This window comes from Microtus pennsylvanicus, chromosome 7, assembly GCF_037038515.1.
Source record: "Microtus pennsylvanicus isolate mMicPen1 chromosome 7, mMicPen1.hap1, whole genome shotgun sequence".
NCBI classification, from domain to species: domain Eukaryota; kingdom Metazoa; phylum Chordata; class Mammalia; order Rodentia; family Cricetidae; genus Microtus; species Microtus pennsylvanicus.
Genome location: NC_134585.1, coordinates 36,263,352 through 36,280,009, shown reverse-complemented (window position 1 = coordinate 36,280,009; position 16,658 = coordinate 36,263,352). Strand labels below are relative to the sequence as shown.

The window sequence follows — 16,658 nt, the reverse complement described above, 5'->3', positions numbered from 1 at the left end:
CGGTTGAGGGGTATTTAGGTTGTTTCCAGGTTCTGGCTATGACAAACAATGTTGCTGTGATTACAGTTGAGCAAATGTCCTTGTGGGTTGAGTGTGCCTCCTTTGGGTATATGCCCAAAAGTGGTATTGTTGGGTCTTGAGGTAGATTGATTCCCAATTTTCTGAGAACTCTCCATACTGATTTCCAAATTGGCTGTACAAGTTTGCACTCCCACCAACAATAGAGCCATGTTCCCCTTTCTCCACACCCTCTCGACAGCATAAGCTGTCATCAGTGCTTTTTATTTTAGCCATTCTGACAGGAGTAAGATGGTATCTCATAATTGTTTTGATTTGCATTTCCTTGACGGCTAAGGATGTTGAGCATTTCCTTAAATGTTTTTCAGCAATTTGAGGTCTTCTGTTGAGAATTCTCTGTTTAGATCAGTACCCCATATTTTAATTGGGCTAGTTGGTATTTTGGTGTTTAGTTTCTTGAGTTCGCTGTATATTTTTGAGATCAGCCTTCTGTCAAATGTGGGGCTGTGGAAGATTTTTTTTCCCATTCTGAGGGCTGACATTTTGTCTAGTTGATCATGGCCTGTGCCTTATAGAAGTTTCTCAGCTTCAGGATGTCCCATTTATTAATTGTTGCTGTTAGTGTCTGGTTATATTTAGGAAGTGGCCCCCTGTGTTGATGTATTCTAGGGTACTTCCCACATTGTCTGCTATGAGGTTCAATGGCCCTGGATATCTATTGAGGTCTTGGATCCATTTGGACTTAAGTTTTGTGCATGGGGATAGATATGGATCTATTTGCATTCTTCTCCATGTTAACTTCCAGTTATATGGGTACCATTTGTTGAAGAGGCTTTCTTTTTTCCATTTTATATTTTATCTTCTTTGTTAAAAATCAGGTATAGGTGTGTGGATTAATATCAGGGTCTTTGATTTGATTTCATTGGTCTGCTGACTGTTTTCATGACAATATAAGCTATTTTCATTACTGTAACTCTACATAGAGTTCTATAATAATCAGGGATGGTGATGCCCCCAAAAGTTTGCTTATTGTATAGGATTGTTTTGGTTATCCCAGAATTTTTGTTTTTTCATACGAAGTTGAGTATTGTTCTTTCGAGGTTTGTGAAGAATTCTGTTGGGATTGTGATGGGTATTGCATTGAATCTGTAGATTAATTTTGGTAAAATTGCCATTTTTACTATGTTAATCCTACCTATCCAAGAGCATGGGAGATCTTTTCATTTTCTGATATCTTCTTTAATTTCTTTCTTCAATTACTTAAAGTTCATATCATTCAGATATTTCACTTGTTTGGTTAGAGTTACCCCTTAAAAAGATATTTTATGCTGTTTGTGGCTATTGTGAAGGTTAATGTTTACTCTGATTTCTTTCTCAGCCCATTTATCATCTGTATATAGGAGGGCTACTTATTTCTTTGAGTTAATCTTGTATCCTACCACATTACTGAAGGTGTTTATCGGCTGTAGGAGTTCCTTGGTAGAATTTTTAGGCTTACTTTTGTATACTATCATATCATCCACAAATAGCAAAAAGTTTGACTTCTTCCCTTCCAATTTGATCCCCTTAATCTCCTTTTGTTGTCTTATTGCTCTACGTAAGACTTCAAGTACTATATTGAATGATATTAAGAGAGTGTACATCCTTGTCTTGCTCCTGATTTTATTGGGATTGCTTTGAGTTTCTCTCCATTTCATTTGGTGGTAGCTATTGTCTTACTATATGTTGCCTTTATTATGTTTAGGAATGTTCCTTGTATTCCTGATCTCTTCAAGACCTTTATCAGGAAGGGGTTTGGATTTTGTTGAAGACTTTTTCAGCATGAGATGATCATGTGTTTGGTTTGTTTCCAGCCTGTTTGTATGGTGGATTATATTGACAGATTTTCATATGTTGAGCCATCCCTGAAGCTCTGGGATGAAGCCTACTTCATCATGGTGGATGATGTTTCTGATATGAACTTGGATTCGGTTTGCCAGTATTTTGTTGAGTAGTTTTGCATCAGTATTCATGAGGGAGGTTGCTCCTTAATTCTCTTTCTTCCTTGTGCCTTTGTATGGTTTTGGGTATCAGGGTAACTATAGCCTTGTAAAAGTTGGTAACATTCTTTCAGTTTCTATTGTTTGGAACAATTTGAATAGTATTGGTATTAACTCTTCTTTGAAATTCTGATAGAATTCTGCACTGAAACCATCTGAAACCATCTGTTTCTGGGCCTTTTTGGGGGTGGGTGGGAGATTTTTGATGACTGTTTCTATTTCCTTAGGGGTTATAGATCTATTTAATTTGTTTATCTGGTCTTGGTTTTAAATTTTTGAGACAACCAAATTTAATATATCCAGTAACCTTACAGAAATTGCCAAACAGCAGAGGCTCTGTTACAGCTAACTGGACTACTGTGCCATTGTTAGATTTAAGGAGATTCAAGAGAGCAATAGTTTCATACGGCAAGCATTCACCTTTTGTGAAGCAAATGTCAAACTCGTTAGAATTATTCCCAATGACTGGATAGGTGTTAGGTGTTTTAGAGCCTGGTCCACAATTACAATGGCGTACCTGGTTCAGAGAAGAAGCTAAGATTATTTAACAACAGAGTAAAGCTAGAGAAATCGCCCAAGATCATGTTTTTGGAGGACAATATGGTACTATAGAAAGGCAAGGTGTATATGATTTATGCAGCATACCAGCTTGGAATACTTGGGACAGAACTGGAGAAACAGGAAAGAAATTGAATCATTTACTAAAGTTACACGGGGCCCAAAGAAAGACTTACAGATTTCTTACAAAGATTGACTTCAGCAGGAAATAGAATGATACCAAATTCAGAAGCTAGACAAATAATAATTGAATCTCTGGCTTCTGAGAATGACAATTCTCTATGCAAAGGGATATTTAGGTCACTAGAAGTAAAATCAGCATCTTTGGAGGTATGGATCTGAGATTAATTAATATTAAAATTAATTAATATTTAATATTAACGATTAATATTAAATCTCATAAACATGATGATGCATAGATAGGAGAGGTGATTTCCAAAGGTTTAAGGAGAAACTGAAATGTTAAATGTTATAATTGTGGCAAACAAGGTCACTTTAAAGGGGATTTTTAGATAGAGTGTTCCTAGAAACAATGTTTTTTTCCAAGAATAATTCATTCAGAACACCCCTCTCTTCTGGATTATGCAGAAAGTGTGGCAAAGGCAGGCATTGGCCTAATGAATGTGGGTCAATGAGGAATATTCATGGTAATCCTTTGCCCTTGGGAAACTCTGTGAGGGGCCTTTTGCAAGCCCCTGTGACAAATCTGATTCAGTCATTTCCTGTCATAGTAGAGGAAACTCTTTCCCAGAGCAATTAAAGAATATAAGGACTATTTTAAGAAACCATACTGCTCTGGATAATAGAACAGCTATAGAAAAGAGAACAAAAAATTCAGGAGAAACCACAAAGCTAGTATTTTGGCAAACTTCTCTAAATGAACAAAGATCAAAATTAGAAATACAAATAAATGATGTTGGCATTGAAGGTCTGGTAGACACAGATCCAGATGTAACAATAATTTCATCAGAATCTTGGTACCCAAATTAGCCTCTTCAGGATGTAAACATAGTGATATTTCATTTGTGTTTTAATAAATAAAGCTTGCCTGAAGACCAGGACACAATACAGCCACACTAGTCAGCCACACACACACCTTTAATCCCAGCAGCCACACTAGTTAGCCATAGAGGCTGGGTGGTAGTGGTGCGCACCTGTAATCCCACACTAGAGAAGAATGTAAGGCGGGATGAGACAGAAACTCGCTCTCTTTCAGTCTGAGGATTTCTTAGAGGTAAGAGCTCTCTACCAGCTTAGCTGCTTTGCTTTTCTGATCTTCAGGTTGAACCCCAATTATCTGTCTCTGGGTTTTTATTATTTGTGATACAGGGCTCCCTCACCCTGACTGGCTGAGGATGAATGAAATTTCACAAAAAAAGATTACAAACCTTGTTTTAATGTTTAAGACATATGTTCCACCCCAAACCTGCTAAGCTACCCCCTCGGCTAAATTAGGAGTTTAGACTAGAAAATTACTAGTAGCCAAGCTTGCCTGCAATGGCCTGTGCCTGAAAGCTTTAAAATAAACAGGTTGTAAAACAGAGAGAGGAAATCAATGCACGGATTTTACCAAGGAAAGGGGAAATGTAGGAGGGAATGCTGAGTTCTCCGGGACCTGTAAAACTGTACCTTTTTGATCGTCAGTAAGAGGACATGGAGGGTTATCTGCTTGCACTGAAACACTTTTTGGCACTCAATCAGTGTTCCTGCCATTCTAGGTTGAGGCCCAGCCTTGCAACTTTGTAAAATAAACTCTCTCACTTTCTCTACTTGATGTCTCTTATTATGAAGTGAGGATCATTGTTTCCCATACTTGTAATTCTGGAATAGTAAGGATTTCTTGGACCTCTTTGACCTGCTATTGTCTCATCAGACTGTAATCTTATCCAAAGTACCTCTGAGCCCACCCTGAGATTTCATTTGCAAAAACCAATAAAATCCAAACCAAAGAACCCTAAGCATTTAACCTAATCATTTAAATTATTTAAACAACACAGCTTCAATGCCATCAAAATCATATATGTATTATTATGACACTTAAACAAAAACCTTCAAGACTTTTTTGAAAAGTCTTTCATCACTCTAGGGCATGTAATGCTATCATTTTCTTTCGTTATTTACCTATTTACTATTTTACTTTTTGAGACATAATCCTGTTTGGCCTGGAACTTGTTATGTAGATCAGGTTGGTATCAATTTTGAAGCAATCCTCCTGCCTCTGCCTCTAGGAGTTAGGATTACAGTGGTGTGTCGCCATGACCTTTAATACTGTCTTAGTCTCTTTTTCTGCTGTTGTGACAGAAATACATGAATAAAAGCAACTTAAAGGAGATAGGTTTATTCTTAGCTCACAGTTAAGGGCTATATCATCCATCGTGGTGGCAAAATCAAAGGCAGGAGCTTGAGCAGCTGAGTCAACCACCTGGGAATAGAGCAGAAAATGCTACGTTACTGCTCCATTCCGTCTCTATTCAGCCCAGAATTCCAGCCAGGGACAAGTACCACCCACAGCAGAAGGGGTTTCCCAACTCATTAACACCACCAGATAATACCCCACAGATGCGCCCAGAGGCCCATCTCCCAGGCAGTTTTAGGTTCTGTCAAGTCGACATTTAACACTGTCACACTCCTTTCCTGGAGCCTCTGTCTCCCTAAATGCTCATCTATATTAAAACTATTTCTTAGTAAACTCCAATTTTATAAACTTCATAAAAAAAGTAAAAACTGGGGGCTGGTAAGATGGCTCAGCAGTTAAGAGTGCCACTGGCTGCTCTTCCAGAGGACCAGGATTCAATTCCTAGTACCCACAAGGCAGCTCACAACTACCTATAACTATAACTCCAGTTCCAGGGAATCTGACACCTTTGCACCAACGCACATAAAATAAAGTTAAATATATTATTTTTTTAAAAAAAGGTTTAAAACTTCCAACCAAAATCAAAGAACTAAACTTACTACTGACTTGACATTTATGTCTCAAAAATATTTTTATCATGGAGAAGTAATCTCTAATATCTAAATCTGGAAATTTTCATTTAAAAAATACTGTATGTGAAGTATGATTCTCATACAGAACATATAAGAACGGGAGTAGAGATTGAGTTGCTATTATTGCATAAAGGTAGAATGCTTGACTGGCAGGAATGAGGCCATGGGTTTATAGAAAGTAAATATATGTCCTATATTTAATTACAAGGCCCAGAGGATGAAGGGGGCTTAGGTCTGGGCAAGTGGCAGTGGGAGAACCTAACAGCTAACTGCTATAGGCTCAGACCAGGCCTCTTCCACATTCCTGAATGGTGAAATCACGACTCAAAACCTCAGGACTCTAGAGCCCACAGCATTCTGTGCAGGATGGGCTTGAAGCAAAGAGGGATCGTACAGACTGTCTTAGCGATGACCAATGTCGGTTTACCTTGTCAAAATTTCATTTTCAAATGCTCTTGACTTGCAGGTCCCCTCTTTTGTCTAGTTCTGCTGCCAGTTGTGGGGGCTCATGCCAGGACCAGGTCGGTTTATTTCCCATCTGTAATGCCAAAACTGCACAAACCCATTTAGTTCAGAGACTTTTAGTGTCAAGACTTTTGAGTTGCCAACAGAAATGAACTAAACACTGGGAATGATGACACAGTTTTGTAATCCCAGCACTAAAGAGGTTGGCACAGAAGGATGGGGAGTTGAAATTCAGCCTTAGCTGTATGGCATATACCTGGCCAGCCTCAGATATATAGCCAAGCCACCTCAAAAACAAACAAACAAACAAACACTCCAAAGCACCACAAACAAGCAAAAACAAAAAGGGAAAAAAATGGATTTAACATGTAACATGTATCTTTGTGTCTAATATTTTATGTTCAACTGTAAGTTTCTGTTGTTTTCTGTGTTGTTACCTACAGTTTTATAGAGTCCTTTGTATTACTATGTAGTGTTTCCATTGCACAGTGAAAAGTTTTCTTAGTCTTTTTTGAATGGTCTTTTGGGTTATTCCCATTTGAGGACAGAAGCAGCCATGGGCGTTCTGACACCTGTACATCCTACGTACAGTTCCTATCAACCGTGTGAACAAGGTTCTGGCAGGTCACAACTGTAACAAACTGTCCTTGTTTTTCAAAGGTGTTGCTCCAGCACCACGATCAAATTCAGTTATTTCACATTCTTGTAGACATTTGGTATTTTATATCGCCATGTTACGTTTTGTTTTGGTTCATTTTGAGGTATACAGAAGCAACAGAAACACGTTGATTTTGAGACCGAGTCTCTTGTAGTTCAGGCTGGCCTTGAATTCCCGATTTTCTTGCCACCATCTTGCTAGGGTCCTAGAATCACAGACATGTGGTGTCAAATCACCTCTGAAGCAAGTTTGGACTGCTTTTTGCAGGACCTTTTCACATGACAGTTAGTTCTAGACTGCTAAGGTTCTCTGGCTTCTATTTTGTCTATTCACACCCTGCAAGCCGCATGAGTTCGTCTTCACTCAACACTGTTTTGCTCACTCCACCACTTCGACGCCACCAGGTGCGTCCCAATTAATGGCAGACTTCTGAGGCTCCTGGAAAGGAAACAGAGAACTCCTTCAGTAGGCTTGCACATCCTGCTCACCTTGGTCTCCATGGGTACCAGAGGCCTGAGGCTCTGCAAACCCAGTCCGCTCCTCCGCGGCCAGCGCAGGGCGGGGCCGGTGCGGAGCATGCGCCGTCGAGGTGGCGCATGCTCCTCAGCGCGGCGGGCGGGAGCCTGGCGCGCCCTTCATCCTAGCCGGAGTCAGGGACGAGTGTTTTCGCGAACCGGGATACTAGGAAAGTTCGCTAGAAGATCATAATCGTTCTTCAGGAGCGGAGCGGGTGCGAGGCGTCCGCGGGGAGGAGCCCGGCTTGGTGCTCTGGGCTGTGGGGTCCGGGCTCGGTGCCGCGGGTTCCAGGGTCCGGGCTGCGGGCTCGGTGCCGAAGGTTCCGGGCTGCGGGCAGGAGGTGAGTGCGGCCTGCGCGGCCTCAGCTAGCGGCTGCGGGCTCCCGGGTGGCGGTGCCGGGAAGTCGCTGTGGGCGGGGACCGCGGCTGCGGCGCTTGGCGCTCTCCTCTTGGGTCCTCGTGGGGAATGCCCGGGCGTGGACAGGCTGGACCGCTCTGTTCCCTCCATCCCGGCCGCCGCCCGCAGACCGGTAGCCGCGGTTTCCATGGAGCGGGAAGCCGAGGGTGTGAGAACTTCACTCCGGCGGGCGAGACAAGGTCCGCACGGGGCTGCGCGACAAGAACAGTCTGTCCCTGCGCTTTTTCAAACGTCCAGGCTTTTGCACGGTAAAAACCAAACCCAGCAGCCCTCTCATTAGTAAGTTGAACCATCCTTTGCTACAGCGAAAGGCTGAATTGGTTGCCAAGGGATTTAAAATTGAGAGGGAAGGATATTTATAATTACTGTCCGTTTTTAATTATACTCAGAATTGTGCTTTTGTGAGGACATAATTATTTTGATGCAGTTTTTTGTTGTTGTTGTTGTTTTGTTTTTTAGATGTGTGTGATTTGGGACTGGGTTGCCTTGGCTGGCCTGGAACTTGCTATGTAGACAGGCTAGCCTCAAACCCAGAGATCCACTGGCCTCTTTCTTCTGCATGCTGGGATGCAATATTTTAACTCTGGTTTCTGAGAATCCCAACAGTAGTTCCCGGAGTTATAATCTGCTTCCCCGTCTTTAATTTTTAATTATTTTTAACTTTTATATGGTAAAAATAACCTTTTGGAGTTTTAGTTTCATGTAATCACCAATCAGCCAGGCTATAAAACCAGTCACACTATCTATTAAAACCTCATGCTGTTTCTTTATATGATATATCTTACTCTTGATTCCTCACAATTACTTACATTATCAGAATGTCATTTAAATGTAACAGTTTGGGGTGTCGCTAACTCTTTCTCACTGACTGGATATAGTGCCCTTGTGATTCAAGATGCATCCATATTGGTTATTTTGGGGGCTTTCTATCTATGTAGTTATTTTGAGACAAGATCTCAGATGGCTCACAACCATAAGATTATCATTCTTCGGCCCCCACCTCCCACGTGCTGGGATGACATATATGTGCCAGGTGTGTGTGGTGTTAGGCATGGAATCCAGAGCTTCGTGGAGTTAGGGAACAATGTGCCCATTGAGCCAATTGTCTGTTCCCACATTGTTTCCTGTATTTTTTAAATTGCTAAGTAGTATTTAGTTAGGTGAATCTGCCAAATATATCCAATTATATTATCCACCCTCGGAAGGATATTTGGGTAGTTGTCAGTTTTAGGAGATCGTGTCTATTGTTGTGATGGGGCTGGAGAAATGGCTCATTGGTTCAGAGCACTGGTTAAGGTTCTTGCAGAGGACCTGGGTTAGAGTCCCACACCCACATGGCAGCTCACATCCACTTATAAATTCAGTTTTAGGGAATCTGATGATGCCTTCACACAGACATTCAGGCAAAACATGAATACATTAATAAATATTAAAATGAAAGTAAATAAATCTCCCATGCAAGTACTAACCAGATCCAACTTGCCTGGCTTCTGAGATGAGATGTGCCCAGGGTCGCATGACTGTAGATTGATTGTGTGTGTGTGTTCTATGGATTTTTGTGTGATCTCGAGTTCTATTTCCGTAAGGTATTGTGTGGGATTGGGGGATTATATAGGAATTGAGGTCTTCAGTTGTATCTTCAGCTCTGAAAACCATTTCCCAGAGTGGCTCTGTCATTTTCCATTCCTCCCAGTTCAGTTGCTCCTCCTCTTTTCTGTTTTTCCGTACACACACTAGTGTGCCATTGAGTTGCATGTGCCTTCAACTAATAGCCACAGTCATTGGATGTCTGTGTACTCATGTGCCACGCACAGTCTTGCGTGTACTGTCTGCAGCTTTTGCTTGTTTTAACTTGACTGCATTCTCTTGTGTTGAGCCTGAGGGTTCTTTCTAACGCTCTAGATACCGGTTATGTCAGGTAACGGATTTTGAAAGTGTTTTCTTTTCTCCTCGTCACTGTCTTGGCTATTCATTGCCTTCCTTATTCGTTATCGTTTGAAACAAGTGTTTGTATCTATTTATTTGCTTTTGAGAAAGGGTCCCCACCCTTTTGCTCCTTTCTTGTCATAACTCTGGTGACACCAGCGTTGAATTCTGTTTCTCAGGGTCTTTGAGGCTCTGTCTTTATTCACTTCAGTGTGCTGTGTTGTTCATATTGGATATTTTCTATTGCACGATCAAATTTACCCCTTTCTTTTGTTCTCCCATTCTGCCGTTTGCTCTGTCTAGTAACTCTGTCTAGTGTTGTAGTTAGTTAGAATGTTCACGTGCAAACTCTGATTCTTCCATGCATCGTTCTTGGCTAAGACTTGTCTTCCACTGAAACTGAGGGTGGAAAGGGATCCTCCATTAGGAGGCACCCATGATGGTGCCCGCCAGGTTTACTGCTTGGGAAGAGGAGAGGCACTTTGTAGTACTGTTCCTCGTGAGGTCCCACTAACACTGCACTGGATGGGAAGATGGCCTCTGAGGGATGGTGGAAGTTGACGCTTTCTGATAGGCCTCTGACGTTCCTCCAGAAAAGGAGATGTGATGGTGGTGAGAAGCGAGGTGGGTGGAGTGGGCATCCCACCTCCCCGTGTGGTCTCTAGTGATGCAGTGGTGGTTATGTGGGTGGAAAGGGACAACCTGCTTTCTTCCCCTTGGAGAGGTAAGCTGTCCTTTGGTACACAGTGTCATCATGAGGGTGTTTTCTGTCTTGGGTTTTTGCTCAGCTGCCTCTTTCCTGGCCCTTTGGCTAAAGAGAGTTGCCTTTCATTGAGATTTTTTTGTTTGTTGGTTGGTTATTTGACTTCTTCATAATGTAGTTTGAGAAGTAAAAGATAAAAAGAACTCAAAGTACATTCACTGTTGTTTTGTTCCTTGTATCTGCAGCCTATAGCCAGTTGTCCTTTCTGTTTGTCAGAGGCCTATGTGCACTTTATATGATGTGCAGAGGTTTTAGTTACACTTGGACAATGGAACAAAAGTGTCTCTACAGTATCTGTATTTATATTCCTTATTTGTTTGTATACACGTGTATTTATGTACTTGTGAGTGCTTGTTCCGGTGTCTGTGTGCGTGCACGGAGGCCAGATGAGGGCATCAGGTGCGCTTCTGCATCTTTCTCCACCTGTAACGTTGCGAGATCTCGCTCTGAACCCGGGACTTTTGTTTTCTTGGCTAGGCTGTAAGTCAGCAAGCCCCAGAAATTCTTTTGTCTTCAATTTCCCTGTATCTGGGATTATAGCTATGTGAGAGACACCCAACTTTGTTACCCAGGGTTGGGATCTCAGGGTTGGTTCCATGGTTGTAAAGCGTGCATCTTAACTGTTGAGCCATTTGTGTAACAGAGTCTGAGAGACTTTGTGTGTGTGTGTGTTTTCAAGACAGGGTTTTTCTGTGTAGCCCTGGCTATCCTAAAACTCACTCTGTAGACCAGGCTGGCCTTGAACTCACAGAGATCCACTTACCTCTGCCTCCTGAATGCTGGGACTAAAGGCTTTCACTACCACTGCCTGGCTGAATATATATATCTCACACACATACCTATATATACATACATATATATATATATATATATATATATATATTTAAAGGACAAAATTTAATTTTTTATTTTAAAATTCAAGGTTTTTGTTGCTGGAATTTTGTTGTAGACTTTATCAATTTTTTTCTTCTTTTTGGAACTTCACAGCTTCTAGGGTGAAGAATTGGGAGGTGGAGCAGAGAAAGTTGATGTCCTAAAACTGAGCCAGGGTGCAGTACAGCTAGATGAACAAGGCCAGATCTTGGTAAGAATTGTAGTTTGTAGTGTTACTTTTGTTTTCCGAGATGCCATCTCACTGTGTAGCCCACACTGGCCTGGCCCTCCTCAGTCAGCCTCATGAGGGCTGAGACAATGGCTTTGCCGCCGCTCCTGTTAGCCTTGGCTGTGCTCTTGAGCATTCTGGATACCGAAGCTCCAGGGTAGTCAGAGGCTGCTAGATGAAGTCTTGGTTTCATCCTAGAGCCCTGAAATCACATTTTCAGAGCACAGGATCCAAACATCACCGCCCTTTAAAGTCTTTCTCGGTTCCGGCATCAGCCACAGTCCAGAGGCACTAGCATAGGCTCCTGGTTCTAACATTTACTTGATTATAAACTCCAGTGGGGGAGCGTATCCATCTGGGCTCTTCGAGAAGCAATGCCAAGATGGAATTAGCAGTGCAAGAGGCTTATGGGGGAAATTCCTGGGAAGGCTGAAGAGAAGCTCAGTATCCGGTTGACACCTGCAAACGGATTTGGAGGCTGGAGCTCCAGCCTGCTGCTGCTCTGCTGGAGAGCCCAGTGCAAAGAGGAGCCCATACGGAGCACAGCTGGCCTCACTCTGGTTGTCTGTCTCAGGGAAGTGTGGCCTTGAAAGGCGTGGGCAGTGGTGGAACCAAAGGTGGCAGCGCAAGCATCTTTCTGGAAGGGAAGCCCAAGATGGGCCCTGTGTGCCTCTTGGTTTTTCTTGTTTGTACTCTTCTGTTTTTGAGACGTTTTCACTGTAGAGCAGGCTGCCTTTAACCTGTGATGGTCTTCCTTCCGCTGCCTCCTGAGTGCTGGATTGCAGGTTTGCACCGCCAGGCCCAGCTTGTGCTTCTCTTCCAAACTAGATTCAAAGGCTACTGCTGTGAAGTTTCTGACTATGTATGGCTAGATCTTCTTAGAAGTACTTCTAGAAGATTCTTAGGACCATGCTAGTCTTTTAACTACCTAGGGTGAGTCTGAAGCCTTAGATATATTCTTGCATTTCAGGTTTAGTCTATGTAGTGATGGGTTTTCCGTTATAGGAGTCGATATAAAATAGCCAAGTAGACATGGCGTTTTTAAGAACTACAGGAATTGACTTTGTATTTTTAATGTGAAGTATGCATATTCTATTACAGTGGTTACCTCGTAAACTATAACTGGTCTCAAACCAAAGAATCTGTAGCATCAGATAATTTGTGTGACACTCATTGTAATGTGAGCGCTGAAACAGTTAACCAAGAGCTCGGTGTGACACCTGACTATACATCATTGCACAAAACGTTTCTTTGGGGTGGTTTCTTTAAAAGGTGCCTCTAAGGTTGAGAAGCGTTCTCTGGTTTTGTTTCTAATAATCCATTTGTTATTACACCCTGTGGGATTGTATCACGTGAAATGTGTATTTGCATGTGTAACTCACACGTTGCTAAAGTTTTTACACGTGTCCTTGGTCAACAACTCTGTGAGATGGATATTGTTGCCAGGAAACTGAGTGTTGAAGAGACTAAGTAATAAATTCAATTGTACAACTTCAATGCCAAGTCTTTGTCTCTAAAAGGATTGTGCGGATAAGATATCAGTCTTTACCTTTCTGAGGTTAACAGGAAAAGGGCGGATTGGGAGTCTCAGCCTTTGACAGATTATTACAATGTAATGTGATTGTTTCCTGATAAAAATACTTTTACTTAAGTTATAGGCTTGCAGAGACGATCTGATCACCTGGAATTAGAGCTGATCCAGAAACCGCTTCTGTTTCAAAAATGTTGGAGGAAGATATGGAAGTAGCCATCAAGATGGTGGTCGTAGGGAATGGGGCAGTTGGAAAGTCCAGTATGATTCAGCGATATTGCAAAGGCATTTTTACAAAAGACTACAAGAAAACCATTGGTGTTGACTTTCTGGAGCGACAGATTCAGTATGTACTTGGCATTTTATCCTTTGGTTCTGATTTGTAGAGTGTCTAAGACTCCACTGGCATGAGAACCTGCTTTGCTGTCCAAGCCAGGCACAAGTGGCAGTGGCTCACGAAGCAGTTAGTGCTGTTGGGTTTGTTCTGTTCAGTTTTTTAAACAAGGCCTTCTAATGCCCACACTGGCCTTGAGCTCCTGCTCCTCTTCCTTCTTCCTCCTAGACACTTGGATTACACAGGCTTCAGCTACTGTACCTGGCCCTTAGTTTTGTTTCTGAGGCAGGTTCTTTCTGTTGTAGCTCGCGCTGCTTTCCAGCTGCTCATCTCCTTCTTTGGCCTCCTGAGTGCTAAGATTTTAGGTGTCTGCCTCACGCCAGGCCTGAGGTAGTTCTCGGGGTTTTGTTTTGTTTGTTTAGTTTTTGTTTTATCATATACTTTAATCTTTGGCTCTCATTTTCTTGCCACGTTCCTCTAATGTTTTCCATTTTCCTCTTTACTCCTTCCCCTCTCCCTTCTGTATGTCTTATTAGTGACACCTTGGGATACGATAAACAAACCGACCCTTCACTGATTTTTCTGTGCTGTGTTGTTTAGAAGGAACATTTCAGCTATCTTATAATTTTTCACTTGAGAGGCTCCTTTTATTTAGATTGTCTCTTTCTTTAAATTTTATTTTTTTTGAGTCAGGGTCTTGAGTAGGTGAATATGGCCTTGAACTTTCTCAGCTCACGGCAGAGACTGGCCTCCACCTTCTAAGTGTCCAAAATTATATTTGCTCACCACTACACCTGGTGTTTCCTTCAAAAAACTGAACAACACTAGACAGAAGTCAGAGATGCAATAATACACCTTTATCCTAAAGAAATAAAAGCAGCTGGGTTTAGGAGTATTCAGTTTGGTCACAGAAGGAAGCCCTGTTTCAGGAAACCCAACGGGACTCTTAACTCACCAACAGAGACCCTCCAGGCTCCTCTGGGCTGTACTGACTCGCTGCCCACTTACCAACTGCAGCAGAGATAGTGGTCATCGTTGATTCTCTTCTGCCTGGAATGCTTCTGTCCATCTTTGCTGCCTTAAAACGTACTTTAAGAGGACTCGTTTTGTCTTGATGATATTTGTATTTTGTACTTGTACCTGAAATAAAAATTAATATTTTGGATATTAATTGATTTTTTATTATTCATAGGCTTTCGAAAAACTATTTAATTTTTAACTGTGTGCTGGTGAGCGGGAATGTGCCCATGAATGCAGAGGCCTGCAGAGGCCAGAGACACCAGTCCCCTGGAGCGGGAGTTACAGGCAGTTGTGAGCCGCTCGACATGGGTCTGGGACGGCACTTAGGTGCTTTGTAAGGGTAGTGTGTGCCTGCTTTTATCCACTGAGCCGTTTCCTGCCCTTACTCATAGGCTCTTTGTTTGCAAATTCACCTCCTTGCTAAAAATTACTTGAAGCCGCAGAGTCACTGCTTTTGTGGTCACTCACTGGATGGACGGGAGCTACAAAAACATGGGAGTTGTCCAGCATGTACTTTCCCATCTGTGCCAGCCAAGGTGCTGCTCCTTGTTCTAGCCCGAGTACAATCAACACGTCCTGCTTTGTTTGGTGGAGTGCACGTTTTCACGCTCTCCTTTCATGCTGGTGATTTGGCTGTCACACATGGCCTCCAGCTGTACTGCTGCAGCTCTGTGTGGTGCTTCTGAGTGCAAGAAGGCTTTTGTGCCCTATGAGAAGAGTACCATGTTAGATCAGTGTTCATACAGGAGTTACAATGCTCGCTCTACTGCTGGGCATGAGCTCTATGAATTACCATATAATAAGGTATCTTTAAGTAGAAACACATAAAACAAGGTTAGATGTTGACCAATTAATGAAAAAGAACGAGTAGTTCCTTTTCTGTCTTGAGATAATGTCTACTAACATAACACAAGTTCAAAGTTATCTTGCCTCAGAATCCAGTACTGGGATTACAGGAATGCATCCGAGATGGCGCTCAGGAACCTGACCTTATATTGTCCCCAGAAATAGGAAGGCTTTGTATTTGATAATATTTAATATCCCCAATAACATTTGAAAGCAGAGGGCATAGCCCAGTGGTAAAGCATATGACTAGCATTGAGCAGCATGCAAGGGGTGCTAGGTGTGATCTCCAGCACCACATAGAGATAAACCACGGCTCCTGAGGTGAGCATCAGCTACACGACAAAGTGAGGTCTGCCAAGCATACTTCTTCCTTCCCTGTTCTCATCCCATCGATAGGGCACCAAACCCCATTTAGACTGGTCTAGTAAGAGGAGAAAATGACCTGACCCAAGGATTCCCCTTTCCCAGTTCTGCTGGTCTTACAGCCACTATGGCAGACAGTGTAGTGTCTTCACTCTACCTTCAATACTGGGGAGCCTATTCAGAGTTATTTTGCTCTGACTTTCAGAGTGAAACGAACCACAGAGCTTTCAGACTTTTGGTTTGAAAAATAAAAATGTACATTAATCTTTTTCATCTTGTATGGACTAATTCATCTCTTGTTTCAGAGTTAACGATGAAGATGTCAGGCTAATGCTATGGGACACCGCAGGTCAGGAGGAATTTGATGCAATAACAAAGGCGTACTATCGAGGTAAAATACGAAACTTCCTCTTGGCTAGATGAAGGACCATGCTTTTTTAATGTCTTAGTTCGGGTTCTGTTGCAGTGATAAACACCATGACTAAAAGTAATTTTGGAAGGAAACGGGTTGTTTCATCTTACAGTGCTCGGGTCATACTCTGTCACAGAGGGAAGTCAGGGTAGGAACTGAGGCAGAGTCCGTGGAGGAAATGCTGCTTAGTGGCCCACTTTCTTTTGCCGTCAGGACCACATGCCCACGGTGGGCTGGGCTGTTCCACATCAGTCATTAAATAAGAAATGCCCTACAGACCAGTCTGAGGGAGGCATTTCCTCAGCTAAGATTCCCTCTTGCCAGACGTGTCTAGGTTTGTGTCAGATTGACAGTACCCACCTGCACACTTTGTTTTTTATTTGATTCTCTTTAAGAATAAAATAGGTGGAGTGTAGTCCTTTGTTGCAGTGCTCACCTAGCATGCACTGAGCCGCGCTCAGTACCCAGAACCAGGAATAACAGCAGCTTGACGGGAGAGTGTTGACCAGCTGTGGCGACTACACCTGTCACCTCAGCACGAAGGAGGCAGAACCAGGGACAGAGCAAGAGGGCTATGGGAAGTTTGAGTCCAGCCTGGTCTATATTTCAGGCCATCCAGGGATATATAGAGAGACCTGTCTCAAAAAAAAAAATGGTAATAGAGAATTTTCAAAAACTCTAGTTCAGTATCCTTTTAAAGGT

At 42.4% G+C, this 16,658-nt stretch overlaps 1 protein-coding gene across 3 annotated transcripts in view; it reads left to right on the top strand.

The window, feature by feature from the left end:
- Positions 1-7,312: 7,312 nt before the first annotated feature.
- Positions 7,313-16,658, top strand: part of Rab23 (RAB23, member RAS oncogene family) — a 28,353-nt gene continuing 19,007 nt past the window's right edge. The window contains exons 1-4 of one of the 3 annotated variants that reach the window (XM_075980513.1): positions 7,313-7,582; positions 11,336-11,432; positions 13,103-13,327; positions 15,850-15,935. In XM_075980513.1, coding sequence (XP_075836628.1) covers positions 13,173-13,327; positions 15,850-15,935 — 241 coding nt within the window. In that variant the 5' untranslated portion in view covers positions 7,313-7,582; positions 11,336-11,432; positions 13,103-13,172. Of the gene's footprint in view, positions 7,908-11,335; positions 11,433-13,102; positions 13,328-15,849; positions 15,936-16,658 lie in introns of all 3 variants that reach the window. The other 2 variants (XM_075980516.1, XM_075980514.1) reach the window with 2 other exon arrangements.